The sequence below is a fragment of the Diaporthe citri genome (assembly GCF_014595645.1).
Source record: "Diaporthe citri strain NFHF-8-4 chromosome Unknown scaffold_1, whole genome shotgun sequence".
NCBI lineage: Eukaryota > Fungi > Ascomycota > Sordariomycetes > Diaporthales > Diaporthaceae > Diaporthe > Diaporthe citri.
Genome location: NW_025064846.1, coordinates 3,020,559 through 3,041,983, shown reverse-complemented (window position 1 = coordinate 3,041,983; position 21,425 = coordinate 3,020,559). Strand labels below are relative to the sequence as shown.

General features: G+C 55.8%; 9 protein-coding genes across 9 annotated transcripts; 4 read left to right on the top strand and 5 right to left on the bottom strand.

The window, feature by feature from the left end:
• Positions 1-735: 735 nt before the first annotated feature.
• Positions 736-3,997, top strand: INS49_000807 (uncharacterized protein; the record flags this gene model as incomplete). The annotated part of the gene is made up of 3 exons (XM_043161643.1): positions 736-3,444; positions 3,505-3,594; positions 3,662-3,997. The coding sequence occupies 3 exons, from the start codon at positions 736-738 to the stop codon at positions 3,995-3,997; spliced, it is 3,135 nt and encodes a 1,044-aa protein (XP_043030149.1).
• A 1,384-nt stretch (positions 3,998-5,381) lies between these two features.
• Positions 5,382-6,913, bottom strand: INS49_000806 (uncharacterized protein; the record flags this gene model as incomplete). Its single annotated transcript, XM_043161642.1, has 4 exons — positions 5,382-5,798; positions 5,850-6,360; positions 6,414-6,847; positions 6,899-6,913. 4 exons carry the CDS (start codon positions 6,911-6,913, stop codon positions 5,382-5,384), a joined length of 1,377 nt encoding a protein of 458 aa, XP_043030148.1.
• A 1,410-nt stretch (positions 6,914-8,323) lies between these two features.
• Positions 8,324-9,281, top strand: INS49_000805 (uncharacterized protein; the record flags this gene model as incomplete). The annotated part of the gene is made up of 2 exons (XM_043161641.1): positions 8,324-8,346; positions 8,408-9,281. 2 exons carry the CDS (start codon positions 8,324-8,326, stop codon positions 9,279-9,281), a joined length of 897 nt encoding a protein of 298 aa, XP_043030147.1.
• A 768-nt stretch (positions 9,282-10,049) lies between these two features.
• On the bottom strand, positions 10,050-10,667 carry INS49_000804 (uncharacterized protein; the record flags this gene model as incomplete). The annotated part of the gene is made up of 1 exon (XM_043161640.1): positions 10,050-10,667. The coding sequence occupies one exon, from the start codon at positions 10,665-10,667 to the stop codon at positions 10,050-10,052; it is 618 nt and encodes a 205-aa protein (XP_043030146.1).
• An 800-nt stretch (positions 10,668-11,467) lies between these two features.
• INS49_000803 (uncharacterized protein) lies at positions 11,468-12,408 on the bottom strand (the record flags this gene model as incomplete). The annotated part of the gene is made up of 2 exons (XM_043161639.1): positions 11,468-12,196; positions 12,274-12,408. The coding sequence occupies 2 exons, from the start codon at positions 12,406-12,408 to the stop codon at positions 11,468-11,470; spliced, it is 864 nt and encodes a 287-aa protein (XP_043030145.1).
• A 369-nt stretch (positions 12,409-12,777) lies between these two features.
• On the top strand, positions 12,778-13,410 carry INS49_000802 (uncharacterized protein; the record flags this gene model as incomplete). The annotated part of the gene is made up of 1 exon (XM_043161638.1): positions 12,778-13,410. The coding sequence occupies one exon, from the start codon at positions 12,778-12,780 to the stop codon at positions 13,408-13,410; it is 633 nt and encodes a 210-aa protein (XP_043030144.1).
• A 750-nt stretch (positions 13,411-14,160) lies between these two features.
• Positions 14,161-15,635, bottom strand: INS49_000801 (uncharacterized protein; the record flags this gene model as incomplete). The annotated part of the gene is made up of 3 exons (XM_043161637.1): positions 14,161-14,567; positions 14,964-15,301; positions 15,361-15,635. The coding sequence occupies 3 exons, from the start codon at positions 15,633-15,635 to the stop codon at positions 14,161-14,163; spliced, it is 1,020 nt and encodes a 339-aa protein (XP_043030143.1).
• Positions 15,636-17,020: 1,385 nt separating this feature from the next.
• Positions 17,021-18,522, top strand: INS49_000800 (uncharacterized protein; the record flags this gene model as incomplete). The annotated part of the gene is made up of 3 exons (XM_043161636.1): positions 17,021-17,255; positions 17,312-17,505; positions 17,572-18,522. The coding sequence occupies 3 exons, from the start codon at positions 17,021-17,023 to the stop codon at positions 18,520-18,522; spliced, it is 1,380 nt and encodes a 459-aa protein (XP_043030142.1).
• A 447-nt stretch (positions 18,523-18,969) lies between these two features.
• INS49_000799 (uncharacterized protein) lies at positions 18,970-19,648 on the bottom strand (the record flags this gene model as incomplete). The annotated part of the gene is made up of 2 exons (XM_043161635.1): positions 18,970-19,337; positions 19,480-19,648. The coding sequence occupies 2 exons, from the start codon at positions 19,646-19,648 to the stop codon at positions 18,970-18,972; spliced, it is 537 nt and encodes a 178-aa protein (XP_043030141.1).
• Positions 19,649-21,425: the final 1,777 nt, after the last annotated feature.

Here is a 21,425-nt window from a genome sequence, read left to right as displayed (position 1 = left end):
TGACCACACCATAGAAGTTTACGCCAGCGGGCTCCCGTTAGCAACCATTCAGCCGTCAACCACCTACTCAAACAACTCCGACCCTTATCTCAAGACCCTTTGTGAGGTCCTCCTGACGAAGACGCACGGGTACCAAAGCATATTGAGACTACGCTCTTACCTCCCCTAATTTCTTGTCCGTACCGGGCATGATTCTCACTCAGTACCTTCGCATCTCGGTCACAATCCAGTTGTCACACGTCTCAGCAGCAGCGGCGCCGCGCGCAATCTCTTTATCTTTCACCTTCTCATCGCCAACAGGTAAGCATTGCCATGACTTACAAGATAATAGCTTCCTGCATATCTGATCTCTTACCTCCCTTCATCTCTTGCTTCTGCTCGTCTCCTACCTCTTCATTCCCTGCCTCTCTTCGTCTTCCGCCTTCTTTGCCTCCTGCCTCTCTTCTTTCGATTCTGACTGGCGAGTCCTTAGCATGACAATGTCTTTGTGACTTTCCCTTCTTCAGACCAAGCACTCAACCTAACTTGAACTTTACATCGCTTCATCCTGGATCTGTCAGCCTGGATTATCCAATCGCCGCATCATTTCAAGACAAGCCCTCCTGCCAGCTGGCTTCGTGGTTCTTCCACACTGCCGACCGCGACCTTACTTTTATTGGAAATCCAATCATTCCCGTGCTATCCTTAGCATCTTTCTGCCTGGCATGACGACCTAATATCTTGGGCTCAATCAATATGGCACCACCAAGGAAGATCAAGCTCAATTATAGCAAAGGCGCTACTCACCCATCTGAAGAGACCATGGCTGATGTCCCTCAGGAGGAAGACCGCGCCGCGGTCCCGGCTCCCAGATCTGACAATTCAACTCAGCAGTCTCACAGCGTGGAGACCAAGAAGTCCCCCGATGTGTACATCAAGCAAGAGCCTACCTCTGGAACAGCAGACGTCCCTGCTAATGCCACACCAAGCACTGCGACCCCCAACAATGAGTTGCCCAATGTTTCTGGGATGGACGACGCAGAACTCAGTGCTCATCTGAAGTATTTTAAAGAGGAAGAAGATCGGCTCCCAAAGAAAGAGGCTGAAGGTCTCCTGACAGAGCTCTACAGCCGCCAGCGTAAGCAGATACGACACAACATCAAGCTGCTCGAGGAAGAGCGCAGCATCAGACAGAGGATTCTTGCTGGCGCGCTCGATTCCTCGAAAAGCCTTGGGCTGGGAAAATTGCCAGCAATGCAAGTCACCGATGCACAGCGGAGGTCGTCTCGGCGCCAGAAACGGAAGCCAGGCAACAATGAAGGGCCAAACAAGCGGCTCAAGATCACGAAAGAGACCCGTCAGATCAAGGACACAGTCATGAGGGGAGCATTCAACCTAATCAAAGGAGAAGTATCTACCGTGCACGACAAGGATTATACAAAGGCACTGCCTCAAATCGGCGAAGCCCCTGTTCATCTCAGAGATCATCTACAAGCGATCCAGAACGCAGCGTTACAGAATCCTGGTGTGAAGAAGGAAATCATAGACCACGATATTCGTGCCTTTGTCGGTATATTGACTATGCTCGGAGCCTTTATTCAGCCATGGGTCTCACCTGGTGATGGCCCCAAGACGGTCGCGGATTTCAAATGGCGACTCGCTGGCATGAGTGAACCGCTTTATCACCACCAGGTACCCGCGATTGGGATTATGCTCATGAACGAGAAGGATCTCGAAAACGACGGGGAGTCCAAATTCGCTCTCAAATCTGGCTTTCTCTTCGATTATATGGGCCTGGGAAAGACCGTGGAGATTCTGGGTTGCATTGTCACGAACTCGCCAGTCTTCCGGAAGGGCAATCGCTCTGAAAAAGGACGCACCACGACTCTGATTGTGGTACCCAAATCCGCTGTTATGCAGTGGGAGAAGGAGGTCCAACGTCATTGTCAAGGCCTCAAGGTTGGCCTCTATGAAAAAGAGTCCGAGATGGAAGTGGAAGAGACCTTGGGCAACGATATCTTGATTGTCACTTACGACCAGCTGCTCGCAGCAGATCGTATGGCTGGTCTGAGGAAAAAGAAACAAAAGGGCAAACCCCGCGTGTCATTGCTATTCAAGGCAAAGTTCTATCGGGTTATTCTAGATGAATGTCATCGAGTCAAGTCTCATCATTCGGAAGCTTTCAGGCTTTGCTGCAAGCTACATGCCACACACAGATGGTGCGCTTCTGGAACACCTACGCCGAATGGCATAGCCGAACTATACGCATACCTCAAGTTCATCGACCATCCCCTGGTGACGGATTTCCCGACTTTCAGGGACAAGTACCTCGGAGGCAAGAATGGGAGGCTGTTCCCGAAAGGAGTCCAAAACAAGTATGAGAAGCTTGATCGACTCTTGGAGCAATTGATGATCATGCGGACTCCGGGGCACAAATTTTTAGGCGGTGCCCTTGTTGAGCTGCCGGAGACTTACTTTCACGCCGACCCCGTGCCACTGTCCCCAGAAGAGGACATCATATACAAATTCGTTGAGGCTCACATGGAGGCATACATCGTCAAGAAGTCGGGCAAGAAGCCGCAGAAAAAGCCCAGTCGACCCCGCAAGAAACCCCAAGATGAATCGGGAATGGCCGCTGACGAGGAAATGGGTGAAGGATTGGGCTACAGGTCTCTATATGAGGTTGCCCTGAGACTCCGACAGCTGGTCGCCAGTCCCCTACTGCTGGAACAAATTGTCAAGGGTGGGATCTGGACGGCGAATCAAGTAAAGGAGATGCGGGATAAAGCCCACAGCCACGGTTGTGACAAGACCCCGTTCATCGACAAATTTGAGTCCTGGATGTCGGAGCCTAGAATTCCTCAAACAGCTTCTAGGAAGGCCAATAAATTACGACGAAAGAAGGCCGATCTGATCAGAAACGACTGTCCAGGATGCTCTAGTTCGACCCAGGAGGAGCCCCACAGGTCGCAGTGCCTTTGCATTTGGTGCAAGCAGTGTGTGGATGATCGGATTTTTCTTGACACGCAGAGAAACAGAGAAATTCGTTGTCCTCGTTGCAAAAAGCCCATTGGAGCCCCAAAACCATGCGAGCTTCCTGGAGAGCTCTCAACGGGGTCAGGGGCGCCAGACACTGAGCGGCCGCGAATGAGAGGAGAGGATTTCTTGAATTTCTCACCGAAGGAAGACTTTGACACCAGTTTGTTCCGAGACCTGGATGCGAATCCGAGCGCAGAGATACCGCTCAGTTCCAAGATGCGTGCGACCCTTGAACAGATCCAAACTTGGCAGAGTGTTGCTCCACAGGACAAGATCATAGTGTTCTCCCAATTCATCGACACCCAACGGCTTCTGGGGCGTGTCTTACAAGACCACGGCATCGAGTTCCTATATTTCATGGGCGAGATGGACTATGACCAGCGTGAAGCGGCGAAGGAGCACTTCCGGACGAATCCCGGTATCAAAGTGATGGCAAGTATATCCCTTTAACCGGCGGCTTGATATTCTCTCTAACATGAGTCTTAGATGATGTCCATGCAGTGCGGAGGGGAGGCGATTAACTTGACTTCAGCGAACAGAGCTATCATCACAGACCCATGGTGGAATAGAAGCGTCGTAAGTAAAATGACTCTCTTTTTAGACATCGCTTTAGGCTCCGAAACAGGTGATTAACGTACACCAGGAGATGCAAGCCATCTGCAGAGTCGCACGTATAGGCCAGCGCAAGGAGGTGCATACCGTGCGACTCCTAGCAGAAAACACGGTTGACACTCGGATGTACAAAATGCAAGAGACCAAGATCAGCCAAGTCGCGAATGCGCTTCAGCACTTCCAGGAAGACAAATCCTTTGGGCTCTGTGCCCTCAGGAGAGTCCTGGGTGTTCGGTTCTTAAGACGGGGCGACGAGGACGACGAGGCTCTCTTCAAAGACCAAGACGAGATTGAAGACGACGACGAGTATTATTCCGCCGAAGAAGACCGACCAGGCGATGAGATTGATGAGGATGACGAGGACTAGCTCGAACATACCGCGGCGCAGATTGCTGCCATATGCTCGACCGCTATGAGACTTAGTAGGTGCGGCTTATTATGGCCTGTCCACCATGCGAGCAGCCTTGGACGAGCCATGATTCTGGCTCTTCGCTTTAACCAATGCGTTACTTTTCTCTTTTATGATTTACGAAATTGGAATGCGAATTGGGCCTCCTGGCATTGTCGAGTCTGGGGAGGCCCTGAGGACATGAGGCTGGATGGTATGGAAAGCCTGTAGCTTTCACGACAGCTTCCATCAGCGAGAGAATTCTCAGGAACTGGGTTACCGTTTGGGCTATTGGGAAAAGGGGCTATATTGCCGAAGTCAGTCGAGCACGGGATAGAACAAATCTTCCATCATGAGAAAGGCTTGGGGAGACGGAATGGTCCGGAAGAGACACCATGGAAACCTCCCATTGAAGAGGAAAAGCAGACACGCGTTGAATTCATAAAAACAATTTTGGCACTCAGCGGTGCAATTACATATCGAGTGACTTTGACATAAGCTGAGTGGTGCTGCGGCGGCGTCACTGTGCTGTCTCGGGCCTGGCAACTGCTCGCTTGCCCGTAATTCTCTCCTAAAGTGTAATGCAAGTCGTGTAACCCTAGCTCACAGGCTCCCAAGGTGTTGGACACAGCCTGACCATGCCTAGTGCAGACCACATCTTGTCCTGGAGGATACATGTCCTCCCATGAGGCATCTTACTGCGGGAGGATCTTCCTATGGGATATCTCCTACAGGCTTTCCTCCTACAGGCCACCCTCTTACGGGATTTTTCCTTATGGGATATCTTGCTATATGTAATCTTCCTACAGATCATCCTCCCATGGGAAGATTCCTTTTGCACAACCTCACAAAGGATAATCACCTATTGCGGAACATCATGCAATAATTTGCACCGAGTTGCTCTGGTAGAACAACTTGACCACGTCTTCATGATGGCATCTTGGTCGGGTGTGTTTTTGGCTGTGTCGTTGCTCGTCAGCACCTGTTAGACCTCCGGAATCCCTGGAAGCTGCATGGAGCTGCCCACAGGGCAGGTGCGGATGGTAGCAGCCAGACTGTGAGTTCATCAGTACCTTGCACCACGAAAAACATTGGCAGCGTGCATGACAGGGATGTGTAAACAGATAGTGCAATTAAGGTGTAGGCCCCAAAACAAGCTATCGAGGTGGACAGGCAGTTCCACGGTTGCTTTGGTATCATGTGGTATGGCAATAAACTCCAAAAGCAACTCCACAGGCAATTACCATCAATCAATACTGACTCGCCTTTCTCAGCCATAATTTTCAACACATCGCCTCGTACTGCTGAGCCTGGCCAGAAACCTGACCCAAGTCGGCGTCCGGTCAGTCCGTCAAGCACTTCCTCAGTCAGAGTCAGAACCCCAGTAGTCATAGTGGCCGTGCACCACTCCACAGTTTGGACATATAGCATCGCTGTCGTCGCTGTCATAGTCGTCCAACACCTCGTCGACAGGTTCTCCGGTATTCCGGTCAAATTCGACCCAGTCCCTTTCCTCTGCGTCCCGCGCGATGGGAACGCGCTTCCAGAGGGTCTTCCTCTTCTTCCAAACCGACTTGGGATGCCCCTGTTCCTCGGGTACTGAAGGGACGTTGACGAGCGAAACTTGGCCCGCAGCTTCCTGGCGCTCCCTGGCCAGTTTTCGCCAGGCCCGGACAACCCTTGCGAGGCCTTCGTAGCCGCAGAGTGGCTTCAGGTACTTCTTCTGTTGTACGTACGAAGGAGCATGACACAGAAACAGTCCATCATCTTTCACCATGCCCTGATAAAGACCTGTTAGTAAACACTCACGAGCGGAGGACAATGCACCCACCTGCAGATCAGCACCGGCCTTGACGCCGACCTCGCAGCAAGGCAGACCCGTGACCATCAGCTCGTTCAAGGTACAGCCGAAGTCGTGGGCAGCGATCTCATGGAGATCCACTTCTGGAAACGGCAGGAAGTAATCCGGGAAGTTGACAAAATCCATGCGCATGGATAAGAGGCCGGGTAAGAGCCGCGGTCGATTGCCTTGGGCGTGATGTGGATCGAATGGAGGGCGTAAGGCATCAAGGAAGTCCACCGTCTGAGTCCAAGCATAGGAGTGGAAACCTTTCCGCGCCATGCTGCTGTCATCTCTGACCCGTGGGATGACTTTCAGATTCTGGGACTTGGTGAGCTCTGGGTGGTAATCTTGGCTCAGCCTATGACGGCGCTTTTCATCGTCATAGTAACGAGCCACGATTCGCAAGTTGATGGACTCGATGCCTTTGCGTAAATTGAAGTCAAGCTCGCTGAACTTGCGTAGTGCTGCCGGGCTTGTGAAAGCGAATCTGTTCTTTGACCTGATGGAAACGTTAGAAAAATCAAGGTTGCACCATGGGATCAAGCAACATACCACAGGATTCTTTTGCCATCCACGTGGTATGCCTTGCAGGTAGCCAGAAAACCTATGGCGATCTGTGGTCCACATTTGGCTTCGGCGGAGGTAAGAGTCTCGGTATTCAACTTGGACAGGGGGTCGATAATAGGACCATCTGCAACCAGCGCATAATGAAGAATCCTGAGAATGACCTCTACGGGGAGGTGAGGAAAGCGGTGTTGGCCGACAGCCGACAGGCGGGAACTTCGTCGGCGCCCCGAGGTAGAGTTTGAGGTGCTGGATCGAAATACGTGATGCCCGGCAACGGAGTCGGACCAAGGGATCCCATGCTCTCTGAGAAGTCGCTTCAGGTGCATGTTCTCATCTTCAAGCTGCCGATTCTTGGTGCGCAAGGGGGCGTTGAAAAGGATCTCGCTTTGCTCCTCCTGGTCTCGACCATCCCACGGAACCTGATTTTCATTAGACCGAGGGCCGTCTAGCAGCATGCCTTGGAGACTCACAATTGTTCCGGCCATGTCCAAGGCTACAATTTGCACGAATTCTGGTTCGTTGTTTGGTACAGGTGTGTACAGACCAATTCCTACATACACTGAGGACAGGCGCCGAGATCGTTGTCGCAGATGACGTAAGACGTGGGTTCTGATATGAGTTGGCAGACGCTTTGGAGAGTGAGTGGGATAAGGTGAGTGATGAGGTGCCAGTCGTCCTGGCCTCCCTGAATGAGATGGCCCCTGACTGAGATGGCCTGAGCGTGAGGATTGGTTGAGAAAGAGGGGATGGTCCCACGAGATGACAAGAGCTGCGAAGTGATGGCCAAGTCGGGTCGGCGAGATGCGGATGCCCAGGTGTCAGAGACGGATGTGTATCACCGCCCCGACGGGCCCGAGAGGCGACAGCGACTAAGGCTCCGGAACAGAACGCCGAGGGGGTGCAGGACCAGGCGTCGATGAATGGAAATGGTGAGGTTGATGAGATGAGAAGAGGTGAGGTCGGGACGAGGAGGCGCCGCAGGCGGACGGAGGTCAAAGTGCGTGTGCGCGAATGACTAAGTTGTCAAGTGGTGCAAGGAGCAGCAGGTGCAGGTGCAACTGCGGGTGCGTGTGCGGGTGGAAGTGGCTCCTGCGTTGTGCGGACGGGCGAGAGTGGAGGAAGGGCATTTGCGGAGGGGTAGGTGTCCCCGAAGACTCCAGCTCCAGAGAGCTCCTACCTCTTCATGCGGGCAGGCCCCCTTTGGAAGCTCTCCATCTGCTTCCGCCTGGAGCTCTAGAAGCCCGGTTGCCTGCAGTGTAAGGTAGGTATGATGCAAACTTAAGGCAACACGACAGGGCACGTGCTTTAACTTTTGAGAGTCTGCCCCGTCAGCTGGATTCGCGCTGCTTTGTCCTCTGTGTATTGACAGTATTCGGACAAGGAATTCGGTCTCATCGGGATCGGCCAGCGGGAACCTCGTTGGAATTGCTCACAATGGTCCCGGCTTTCTGGGCGGCCGGAGATCCCAGGATCGGCAGGTACCTGACGGGCCCGAGACCCGTACCCTGAATGCTGTTGCGCCAGTACGACGGGGGGGCCACTTGCGGGATGGCAAGAGGAGCGGGGGGCCCTGGGGCAAACCTGAGAAGGAGCACATCAAGCTCCCACCGTGAGCAGGGATCCTGCCGTCAACCACCCGCTACGCAGCAATACCACCTCCGTCTAAACTTTCCCCAGAAAACGACACGTTCAACCTAAAACAGACGCCACCTGCTTTGGAGATCTGCACAAGATGCACAGCACACCCCATCACACCACAAAAGCGAGGCGTCACAGTCCTGACATGGCTCGACGTCTTTACCCGCATTGTTTCAAGTTCCCAAAGTCTATGTGGAAACTTGCAACCTGATCTACTCAGGTGTCTCCAGGTAGATGACACGCGAAAAGGTATTTGTATGGCAGTGATCCCCGGCAAAATGTGAGTTTTCGAAACGCAAGTCCATCGTGGTCTTCCCGTCGTGGTCTTCAACTTCCTCAAGCGTCCCCTTTGCGGGCCCCAAGCTCAACCTGATGGCTACATTTCCCGTCCTGCAACCGTCTGCCGCAGCTACGGCCAAGCCCTCTTCTGGTCCGGCTCCCAAGCGCGCCGATGACTGTGGCCTGCTCATATACGATCGATACACCAATATCTTCGAGGCAGTGCCGCCCTCGCGCATCCCGGAGGACAGCGTCCGCATCGGACCGGATGAAGTCCTGTTCCTAGTCGAGGCACCACTGAACTCGGTGGAGCTCTTCGAGGCCCTCCTCAAGCCGGCCCGGCCCTTCGAGGTGCACACGGCACGCCTCATCCCGCGCAAGACGCGCGCCTACGAGCCGAGACGGCAACTAGTCGACGAGTACCTGACGGGCCAGGGGCGGCTGGCCGGCAAGGGCCCCGCCGCCGAGCGCGAGGTGTCGTTCATCGTCTTGCCGAGGGACGCCATCTGGCAGCTGCAGATGTTCAATCACTTCCTCTGGCCGGTGCAACTGCAATACATGTCGCTTCCGGTGCGAATGTCCGACCAGAAGACAGTGAGGAGCCCATACGCGCTGGTCTGCTACCAGGCACACCGGGTCTACCACAAGAAGCTCAAGGCGCTGCTGAGGGACCAGAAGCTGAGCGATTGCGGGTTTGAAAGGAGCTTGCTGCGGCCGGGCGCGGCGCCGCTGCCCGAGACTCTGCGTGAGTATATGGATGGGGAACCGGGAAAGGATGCGGCCACGCCGTATTACAGCGCCGAACCTGGGGCGGCCCAGGAGGAGCGGTCATCCAGGCTGCGCAAGGTCACGTCTACGATGTCACTGAGGAGGGCGGTGAGCAGAGTGTCGCTGCGGAGGAGCCAGTCTGTCGCGTCGATTACAACTCGCGGTTGATGTTGCTGCGGATCGAACCATTGTGGTGAGTGCCTTGACAGTAGGAAACGTTCTGGGTTGCGTGTATGGTATGGGTGAAACGAAAATGAAGTGATAATATCGCGAACATCCATCTGTACGTGTCAAGAATGTGACGGTAGCAATGCTGCCCCTTTTAGGCAGAGCGAAGTGTGTGTAACTTCGGTGTGGTCGAGTTTCGAGAAACACATCCCTTCCATCAATACAACCCGTGAGGGGATGTGCAGCATGCCTGATGCTTGAACACCCTTGTACTTTTGGTCCCATTGGCAACGCCATCCCATCTTTCAAGTCCCTTTAAACTTGCGCCGTTCCAGGGTAGCTCTTGATAAAATCTTTCTATTCACGGCAGCATACATGCATGTGCATGCTTTCTGTTTCCGACACACGACTTCTGATTCGCAGATTGTAACGCTCTGCATGCACCTCGCAAAAGTTGCGAAGACCTGCCAGGTTCTCGAGAGCTCTAGAAGGGTCGGAGTCGAACATCTTACAATTATGATACCTTGTCCCGTAGGGTTATCCTACAGTCGATTATCGCACTGCCGGAAGAACATGCTGGTCTATGACATTTGTATATGTCTGGGGGTTTTGCGAGCTATATATTCGTGATGGGTTCGCGCTCTTGAATAGGTTGTGGATTGGTCAATTAGGACTTGTTACTATGCGTCGTGCTGTTTGCCTCAATCGGCCTGCAAAATCTAATGGCATGCTATGCAACGTCGGCTATCGACGACAACGTTCCTGGTCCTAATGCACGCTTCTCCACTGCGTGATCTCAGCCTCTGTGACCTCCCTCAAATTGTTGACAGCAGCAGGCTTGCCCGTCACAGCACCCTGCGCAATGTCGGCCGCCCGGCTGATGAAGTTCTTCGCGACAACAGCGTACGTTGCGGTGACTGTCTTCACGCGAATTACACCGATGCGAGGGTCGTTCTCGCTTCCGTCATGCTTGCCATCTCCGAGATCTCCCAGCCACGTCTTCAGAATAGGACTGTAGTGCTTCTTGACCAGCTCCCGATCGGTCTGCACGGTTGCCGTTCCTGAAATGGAGGCCCACTCTCCAGAAGCGTTCAGGAAGGAAATATTCACATGGGAGTCGTCCTGAAGCTCGTCCGTCTTGTGGGACTCAGTGTTCGTGTGGAAGAGGAGGTCAATTCCGCCAGACTCCTTGGCCGCCACGGCCATGCATCGTGACACAAGCTTGCCGGAACTGGCATCCCGTGTAGTCATCATGCCGAACTTGCTGGCGTCGATGAAGTTGCTCAAGTCGGTTATCTTCTGCTCGACCGAGACACTGGTGTCGGCATTGGCTGCCTTGTAGGGGTCGGCGGGCTTGTCGCCGGTGTCTGTGTTGGAGAAAGACATCTTCCTAGACGACGAAGTCAGCATCCGGTTGACTTGAGTTTTGGCAGTGGACAATAGTGGTAAGTATCGAGGAATGGCCCACAGTTTTGGAGGGCCTGCCGTCTAGCATACGCATGTATGCTCTGGAACAAGGCAACGGCCGTATATCGTGAACGGAGGGGCAACATACTTTAGTGAGTATTCGAGGTGGTTTGGGATGGTGATCTGTGATGTTCAAGGTCAAGAGAACTTGGTGTTGTTGTTGTATTGTTGAGAGGAAGGTAAGGGATGAGAGCTGTCTGAGTGGCTAGGGAAGCACTTGTGAATCTATTTAAGTATGTCTTCTTCAGGATTGTACCTTCCCCAAACCCCCTCTCTCGCCTTGCAACAAACGACGGCGATATATCATCATCGAAGGGAACATCGCTCTTTCCCTCCTTCTTAATGATGTCATCTGTGCGTCGAGCCGCTCGATGACATGCGCTAGCTTGCCGTCACACCTTCGCACCCGACATTTAACACAGGCAGCTACTACCCATCCTCTTCCTGCAATTCTCCGATTGCGTACCTTGGTGGAATATGGTTTGAAATCGGGCGAGGTGGACGTCAGCCAGCTTCAATGCCGACTGACAAGCCCCACTTGAGGGGTTGGGATCGTCGCCCTCCGCCAGGACCATACACCCACCACCTGAGGCAGCACGTTTCTGACATATGGCATCTTCCGCTTGAGCTAGCTTGAGCTAAGCCTTAAGCTCGGAAGAATGGCCGTGGATAGGTGGATGCGCCCGGCTGCGAGCAATGTTGGTGAGCATGAATGGTGATCATTGCTGCTTGCCGTACTCGGCCTTCCAAATGCTGTCCCAAGTCTCCTTGTTGACGGCGAATTCGCGGACATAGTCGTGCTCCAGCTCGTGCGTCCTCCGTCCCAGGAGCACCAGGCTGTGCAGGGGAGCGCCAAGCACCTCGTCCTGATCACACAACTCCTTAAGCGTGCCCGCGACGAACTTCTCCTCCTTGCCGCCAACCCTTGCCGCGCCGATGGCAAGGCTGTCGGGCCCATACACGCCCTCCTGCCTGTCCTCCTCAACCTCGAGCATTTGCGAGGCACATTGGCCCACGGTCATGTACCGCGGCGGCTCGAAGATCTTCCTGCCCCTCATCAGGTTCTCCATGCTCTGCTCCTTGACCTTGATGTCCAGCAGCACGAGCGTGTGCAGGCCGATCTGCCTGTTCTCCTTGATTCGGTCGTAGAACGAGCTCGGCCGCCAGTTGTCCGTGAAGAACACCATGCTCACAGTCTGCCCGAAGTTGTAGAGCTGCAGGCCCGCGGCGCCGATTCCGCTCATGATGGAGGCGTTCGGGACGGTCCGCACGGGGATCTGCAGCTCGCGCGCGCGCAGGACGAGGTCGGTGTGCGTGGTCGCGCCGAAGGGGTCGCCGACGACGAGGAAGGCCACATCCTCGGTCTGGGCGTCTCGCAGGATCTCTTCGCTGTTGGACTCGACCATTTCGCGGTCGGCCAGTATCACTGTGCGGCCATAGTAGGCTTCCTACTGATGTGTCAGTGTTAGCTCTTCATGTAATGTGGACGTCAGGACCAGGAGAAGGAGACTCGGCCTTGACTCACCAGGGCAGGTTGGTCCACGAGCAGAATGCTGGTGTAGGCCTCCAGATAGACTCGTGATGCCTTCTTCACCACCTCCAGGCCTTTGACAGTGATATCTGTCTCATCGGACAGCCCAAGGCCTACGAGGTACAGCATTTTAACGAGTTATGACCGTACTGTTGCAGACGCTGTGCTTGGAAGAGGATGTCGAATTAACTTTGAATTGGCTGCATTGATCCCGAAATCTTAAAATTTCCCCAGATTTGATTGTCGGTGTTACTGGAACAGCCCACTATACCTCCCGTTGCTCCATTACGTTCCTCTGGCTCAGGTATTCCGAGGCTCGCACTAACATCGGCCGAGGAGCTTCCCGTATCTTATCTGATGCCTGCCCGCTCGGCCGAGCCTCTACATAGACATAACCATCCAACCCAGCACAACTTTCCTGACAACCCAGCATCCAACGGCCACCCTGTCGCTCGATCTTATTCCTCAACCTCGAACTGCAGCGACCGCCTCCTCACGATGTCGAAATCAAGCGGCGGCGCCTACGGCCAAGCGGCGGACGACACGTCCTTCCGCAAGAAGTACGATGTGGACGAGTACGCGGCCAAGGCCAAGGCGCGGGAGGCGGCGGAGCGCGAGGAGTCCAAGGCGCGGTACGAGGCGAAGCTGGCGGGCAAGAAGTACTACAAGCCGATGACGGGCGAGGAGACGCTGACGCAGGCGCGGAGCGCGGTGCTGGACCTGAGCAGCCACGTGGGCAAGACGCAGCTCGTGGCGGCCGGGTCGGGCGTGGGCAAGCGCGGGCGCGGCGCCGGGTTCTACTGCGAGGCGTGCGACCTGACCTTCAAGGACAACAAGCAGTGGGTGGAGCACATCAACTCGATGCAGCACATCCGGGCGATGGGCCAGACGGGCGAGGTGCGGGCCGCGTCGGCCGAGGACGTCCACCGGCGCATCGAGGAGGTCTGGGAGAGGAGGCTCGAGCTCGAGCGGGAGAAGGCGACGGGCCTGCAGGAGAGGATCAAGATACACGAAGAGGACGAGGCGCGCGAGAGGGAGGAGCGCCGCAAAAAGAGGAAGGAGGCGGAGGAGAAGAGCGGGCCGAGAAGGAAAAGGAGAAGAGCGTCAAGATGGAATACGGCGAGGACGTGAGGATTGAGGGCGAGCACGACGAGGAGGACATGATGGCCGCGATGGGGATCGCGGGCTTCGGGACGTCGAAGAAGTGAGAACGCGTGCCATATCAGCACTATGTCCGTGCCCGGATTCGGGGCTTCACTACGTCCCAAGAAAGGAGGTTCGCACCACAGCCGAGTACGCCAGTGGTGACCCGTCGCAGAACACTGCTTAACCCAAAGGCGTTCAATGCAGTACGGACCATGGTCACCCATATTGTGAGGGTCTGGCGCGGCGAAGAGCACCTAACCAGGAAGCCGAAGGCGACACACGAACCAGAGCGCCATCATATCAAGCGGCCGCCGCTTTTGGAGACTCATTCAGGACTGCCTTGAAGAGCGGACAGCATGAAATCGCCGCATGTGCTTGGCGCGTACCCCAGGGCTGCGGAAGTCGCGATATGAACAGTACCATATACGACATCAGAGCCACTCTGCAGAGCATTCACGTCGCGAGATAGTCGGGAGGCGCCCAAGACGATTCAGTAGACCACAACAAAAGGACAGGATCAAATCATAGGGTATCTCATCTATTGCAACACCCTCTAATGGGAATCGTGTAAAATAATGTACAAAATATCACATCATGTGTCTCCGCCACCGTAGGCTCAATATGCGTGCCAACAGTAACTACAATGCCTCCTCATGAAACCGAATACTATGCTGACCTGCAAAGTTGACGCCCATCTCAGCAAAAGATCGCCATGTCTCTGAAAGGATGCATCGCCTAGCGCGCCTTCAGGCTCTGCGAACCTCCTAGGGGTGTCAGCGGGCTCAGCGGGGTCTTCCCGACGCCGCACCAACAGCTGCCGTCGCCATCGCGCTCGACCTGCAACGTGACATCGATGTTCCTTGCCGCAAGGTACTTCCGCACACGGTCCCGGACATCCCCCATATCAGCGCCGCGGACGGCGACAACGTGCATGACGCCCATCATCTTGCCAGCTTGCGCATCTTCGCCTGAGAACCTGTCGTCGATCCAGAACTTGGGTACCGAGTAGCTTGCAACTCCGCGTAGCTCCGGAATCCCCGACATGGTCTCCCGGAGAGTGTACTCGATGTCGTATGGAATGGTCAGGAGAAGTCGCCGTGCGGACGACTTGACCAGTGGTATGGCAGACCCCATAATGAGTGCTGCGATCAGGAACGATGCTAGTGGATCCCAACCGGACCAGGGGACGAAATGGGTCATAACCGTCGACGCGATCACTGCTGCGCTGCCGAGGGTGTCCGCCAAAACATGCAAGTATATGCCCATCATGTTTTCGTTGTCGTGCGAATGAGAATGGTGGTGGTGGTGGTGATGATGATGCTCGTGACCGTGGGACTCTTGGTGCTCGTGATCACTGTGATCATGGTCGTGATCATGCGAATGATTGCTCTTCTCTGAGATTTTGTGTGAGTGCGAATGTGAATCTGTGTGTTCGTGGGAATGTGAATGCGAGTCCGAGGCTGCGTGACCATGGGAATGACCGCCGCATCCATGGTCGTGCCCATGGCCGTGATGGTGGTGGCCAAACGCTGCCATACCGACGAGGTTCACCGCCAGGCCGAGGCTGCTCACAATGAACAGCTCAGCTAGCCTTTTGGTTTCCCGGCCCTCGACGATCCGTTCCACGGCCTCTATCATGATCTCAACGCTGATAAGCACCAAAAACACGCCATTGGCAAAGCCACTGAGCGTCTCGATCTTGCCGAAGCCGTAGGGGAAGCGGGCACTCGGCGGCCATTTACTCGCTACAGAAGCGAACAGACCAACACCAAGCGCAACACAGTCGAAGAACATATGGATACTGTCGCTCAGCAAGCCGAGAGAGTCTGTGATATACCCATAGAAGGCTTGGATTGTCATGAAGAAGAAATTCAGGCTGCGAAGAGAGATTATTAGTATACTGCACCCCAATGCCATGTTCTTTCAAGACCGTACCTCATGAAGTAGAAGATCCTCCTTGAATCCTTCTCCGTCATAATCGCGTGTAATATGGGCCACTTCGAGGTGTATGGCAGTAGCATGTTGGTGAATTTCGAGCGCTCGGCAGAGTGGTCGTGGGGTGGCTCGGTGCCCTGGGCTTCTGGCGCCTCGTACTGCGCAGAAAACCCCGCGGTTATTGGGGTTATGAGGTGCTTTCCCGTAGACGTAGAGGTCGTCTTCCACCCGTTGCTCGGTACCAGCGGTGGAGGGACATTCTGCCGCGGCTGCATGGAATTCGCATGATGATTGTGCGTGTGCGGCTCGGAATGGGTATGCGAGTGCGAGTGGTTATGGCCGTGGTCGTGGTCGCCGTCATGGCTTGGAGATGGGATACCAAAGCTCGAGTCCATCTTGAAGGACCTGTTCAAGGAGCCGAAGGAGGGCGAGCGTGAACGCGAGTGACCATGCTTGTGGCCATGGTGCCGGTGGGAGGTTGGCATGGTGGTGCCCGGCAGCACATAGGTGGAAGCCATAGTCCTGGACCTGAGGCGAGGCGAGAACAGTCTAAGGCTTGGCGTCTAAGTCGTGCTGCCCCTGAACCGCACACAATGTGCTGAGAACGAGAGGCGGCTACAGCATGAGGCAGATGGCGATATATCCCGTGTCTGCCGCTCCCAGCTCGCAAGATAACGGCGGCCCCGCACGATGGGATGACCCACGATGTCCTCGGCCCGCTTGTGCTTTGTGACCCCTGGTATTGGATCTCGCGTCGTGTTGGGCCCGTGTCGAAAGTACCCGAGGCGGAGCTGCCCGTTTCCCCAGAGCCGTCCAAGGGAAGCCAGAGATGGTGGAGCGAGATGTTGTTGCGAGGAGGCGCGTCTTTTGCAATTGAGTCAGCTCGAAGCTAGAGTCGGGAGGGAGGGAGGAGGTCGCATTTGTTGTTATCGGAGAGGAGAGCGCGGAAATCTGGGGACGACCTTCCTCGAAAGGAGAGGGCAAATCGTGGGGGTGGGTGGCAGGGTGGCACAGCGCCGTCATCACTGCCCAAGGTTCCCCTGAGCTTAGCGCGCCAGCCAGCGGCCAAGCAGCCAAGCCAAGCCCAGCCAGTCTTTCAGCAAGCCTTTGTTCCCTTTCTGGCGCCAGCCGATCTCGTTCCTCTTGCCGCGACTGCATGCAGGAAGAACCCGGACTAATCTCGAAAAGGGGAGGGATTATCAGTGTTAGCAGCACGCTGCATACGGCAACAACAGGCTAACTCGATTGATCAAGCCCCAGCAGCTTGGGACCAGCTACCCTGGCCCGGCATGGGAATGCCAACTCCACCGCGTCCTCCATACCCGCGATAGAAAGGCAAAAGAACAGACGAGATGCATTGAAATAGAGTTGGGATACACCCGCGGTCTATAGCAAACCTAGGCTGTTTGGAGTTGTTTCCATACCATAATGACAGCTCAGGGTTCAGCAGGAGCAAGGGACCGTGTAATTAATGTATGGATGAATCTTGTGAGTCCGTCCGTGTACTGGAAAAGTTTGGATGGTTGTCTAATTCAGACTCACTTCCGTCTTTACACGTATCACTGATCTAGACCTCATGCCCTGTGCTCTGCATCAACCACTTTAGATGGCGCACCGATTATAGTGAGGCCCATTTCCTTCTTTCGCAGCGCAAGCCGAAATGGACATGCAGGTGATTCTCCTATCATTGGCCGGGGCCGTAGTTCTCACTCTCCTCGTCGCCTCGTTCCTGCTCTTCCCATCACGGTATCGCCCAGCCCCAGGCCCAGCCGCAAAGCGACATGTAGCAGCCCAGGTCCTGGTGCTGGGGGACATCGGCCGCAGCCCTCGCATGCAATACCACGCGCTCAGCATTGCCAAGCATGGAGGGACTGTCGAGCTGATAGGTTATCACGGTATGTTTGAGGGAGCTCTCACACTACGAATAGCCTCATGCTAACCCATCTCACAGAGTCAGCCCTGTTGCCGGCTCTCACAAAGCTGCCCAACGTCACCGTCTGCGCATTGGGCGCTCCACCAGCTGTCCTCAGATCCAAGTCCGCCCCCTTTATCATCACAGGCCCGCTCAAGGTGCTGTGGCAAGTTCTAAATCTGATTCACGTCCTGTTGTACAAGACGCAGCCGGCACAATGGCTGCTTGTCCAGGTATGCACGCTGCGTCCGGAGGGAGACCTGCAAGAATTTTGCCACAGAATCTGACACAATGTCCAGAACCCGCCCTCGATCCCAACCTTGGCCGTGGCGTGGCTGACATGCACTCTCCGCAACACACGCCTCGTCATAGACTGGCACAACTACGGCTGGACCATCCTCGAGGGCACCCGCGGGCCCTCCCACCCGTTCGTCCGCATCTCAAAGCTCTACGAGTGCTTCTTCGGCCGCCTCGCGCCCTCGGCCAACCTGACCGTCACCCACGCCATGCAGCGGCAGCTGCGGAGGGCGCCGTGGGGGATCCGCACCCCGATCGTGACGATGCACGACCGGCCCGCCGCCATCTTCCAGCCCGTTTCCTCCGTGAGCCAGCGGGAGTCGCACCTCTCGGCCGTCGACGAGGCGCGCGACTTCGCCGCGGCCATCACGGGCGGCCGGCAGAGACTGGTCGTGAGCAGCACGTCCTGGACGCCCGACGAGGACTTCGGCCTGCTCCTCGACGCCCTGGTGCGGTACGGCGCGTCTTCCGGTCCGCAGCCGCCCCTGCTCGTCATCATCACGGGCCGGGGCCCCCAGAAGGCGGCGTACGAGGCCGAGATCGCCAGGCTCGCCGCCGCGGGCAAGCTGCCGGGCATCACGGTGCGCACGGCCTTCCTCTCGTTCGAGAACTACGCGCGCCTCCTCGCCGCCGCGGACCTGGGCATCTGCCTGCACATGAGCAGCTCGGGCGTCGACCTGCCCATGAAGGTGGTTGACATGTTCGGCGCCGGCCTCCCCGTGCTGGCGTACTCGGGCTACGAGAGCTTCGGCGAGCTGGTCAGGGAGGGCGAGAACGGCTGTGGCTTCGAGACGTCGGCCGAGCTGGGAGATGCCATGGGCCGGCTCCTGGGCGCGGGGGGCGAGAAGGAGCTCGCCAGGCTGAGGGAGGGTGCCGTCAGGGAGGGCAGCTGCCGGTGGGACGAGGAGTGGGATGAGGTCGTCAAGCCTCTTTTGGGCTTTGCTGCGGAATGAGGCGCCCCGCTTATGTGTGCACGCCACAGTGATGCGTGATCCGGTGCATGGTCACGGTCGGCACAAAAGGATGATAATGGCCCATATGATATAGTTCGCTATACTCGCTTGAAATTCAATTTGATACAGAGGCCAAGTGACAGACCACCAAAAGTCTACAGATACGGTCCCAACGCCCGATTTCTGGGCCGCTGAGATCCTGCCGCCCACTGTACTGTTCTCAGTTTGGCCTCCATTATTGCCAGCCTGTTTGCCCCTTGAAAGGGATGACACCGCCGCCACCGGCCTGGTATGCAACGCACCGCTCACAATGACTGCTGTAGGGTATATAGTGCCACACTGACGTACTCCTTAACTTCTCCAACTGACCGATCCCCCCCCGATACTAGACCACCCGGAGAAAGGGGAAGAAGAAAGACAAAAGACAAGAAATCCTGAAAACGATCTTCAGTCCTCCCCGAGGCTCTCCCGGACGCACTTCCGCACCCTCTTCCGGAAGTCCTTGTTCGCGCCGGCCCTCTCCTCACGCAGCAGCTTGGCGGCCTCGGGGTTGGCGGGCGACTCGTCGTTGGGGCTCGCGAACAGGCTGATGACGCTGAGCAGGATGGTCTCGGGGGTCTGCACGGGGCTCCAGCGCTCCGACGCGGCCTCGTAGCCGTACTTGTCCTCCTCGGGCGGGTGCAGGATGCTGATGCACAGCAGGCCCGTGTCCGGGTAGACGTTTGGGTGGAAGGGGATGGGGTCCTGGAAGGTGAGGGCGGGCGGCATGAGGGGGTACTCGGGCGGGAACTTTAGGCGGGCGCGGAAATTTGCTCCTGGGACGAGGGAGGTGGGTATGTCAGCGGGCTGAGTTCCGTGTCTCTGTCTTGTTGAAGAATGGGCGGTAGGGGAGAGGGTGCGGGATCGACGGAGTGATAGGGGGCAAAGGGGGTAAAAGGGGACGGGGGCTGGCAGTACCTCCGTAGTATTTTGTCTCATCGTTTATCATGAGCATGACCTCCCACTCGTAGATGTTGTTATCGTGTACCAAGCCACATGATATCCCTGGGATGTCCTTGTCCGTCTGCATCTGTTTAAGTTGCCGCCGCAGAAGAGCGGCGGAACCTGGGGTCGAGGACGTGGACATGTCGCGTGTGTCTGAGTGTGGAGGGGACAAGGGCAGAGCGATCTGGAGATGTGCCTGCTGGTCACAGAGCGCAGTGCTGTAGGTCTTCTGGGGCTTGCTCTGGAGGGTAAAGATAGGTTGTGGTTCACCGTAGGTCGTAGGACGCACGTTGGTGTTGTCGTTGCTGAAGCAGTTTGGGGACGACCACAGTGCAGTGTGGAGGCGATTCCCCGGGTGGAAGTGGCGGCTGTGGATCTTGCATGACCATGCCCGGTGCCGCAAGGGGTCCGAGAACCTCGATGACCGATGACAGAGATGACAGGGACCGCCGAAGCAGCGACGACTGACTAGAATTGAAGTCACTGACTACTTTTTATAACGATTAATTACACCGGTATGCTCATGTTCAGTGATTGAGTCCACCTTTGCTGGGGGGGAGAGCGAGCGAAAAGAAACAGAGAGACAGGGTTGAAGCCAGGAGGCGCGACATGAGCTATCATTCAAGGCGGCTCTTAACCTGGAAGACCGAGTTGCATCCTGGCCAGAAATCGGTCTAGATATATCAATGGAGAGCGTGAGCCTGCCCTTATTAGCAGTGACCTGCTCGTTCCATTACTGTCAGCCCCAATTCCACTTTGGACTTTCATATACCTCGAGGCAGTTCCTAACAGCCTCGCCTATTCCAGACACTCTTGATCGTGAACAGACTTGGGCATGTTGTTTCTGGCATTGAAGGGTCTGTGCAACCTGCTCGATTGTTCCGACTTGTGTGTCTCATTTCTGCATTTCCGTGTCACGAACATGACGGAGTACAAAGAGCAAAGTTTTCACCTGTAACCCCAACCTGATGATCATGTCTTTCTGTCTCCTACCGAGGCGCCATCGGACCGGAACGCATGGACCAACGGACGCGTGCCCCGCCAAAGACTCGGAGTCGGAGCGGATCCAGTGGGTTACGAGACCGGAGTGCCGGGCATCAAGACGGGTCTTGGAGGAGCATCGATCATACAATTGCCCGTAATTGACGGCCATGGACTGGGCATGGCCAGGAGGCGGCAGGATCCGGGTGATTCTTGTCAAATCGGGGTAGCTGGGCCCTGTTAATTGTGCAGCAGAAACGTTTGCCCGCGGCTACGCTCTCACCTGATGCATGCAGCCATCCATGTGATGTAGACTGCCCCTCCCCCCTACAAGTTATATATGGGAGCAGCACTCCAGCCCATTCTGGATGCGCTGTCATTTAGGACCACCTCGTCTCCCCCTCCAGTTCTGTCTGGCCTCCGTATGCTGTCATGGCAGATCACAGCCGTCGCCCCGTTGGCTATTGGTCGCCAAGTTTGCCCACGTCTAGGCTGCTTGGCCTCCGCCTGTCCGCAACGGTCGACATTACCAGTAGCTATCAGAAATCAGAAATCACAAACCAGGGCACATGGCTGGGCTAGCAGCCTCTCTTTTTTCCCCCCATGTTACCGGACCAGGGGTCGGCCCATCCTTCCTCTGGCCCGCAGCTGCGGATGAAGTCATCTCGCCCTGTGACGAGTGTCACTGGTGATCGTACAGCAAGTGCCCAATCCAAAGTCCGGAGGAGCCAGCTGGCGTTCGACTCAGCGCGGGATGAGTGGGTACAGGTGCAAAAATCTGGGGGATCCCGCCTGACACTCCTGGTCCTGGACGATGGATCTGGACCCATTTCCCGACCCCATCTTCAGCTGGCAGAGAGATTTATGGAGACGTCCTGCCGACAATGGGGAGATGCGCTCGAGTTGCCGAGGCTTAGATCTGACCCTGAATTCCGACA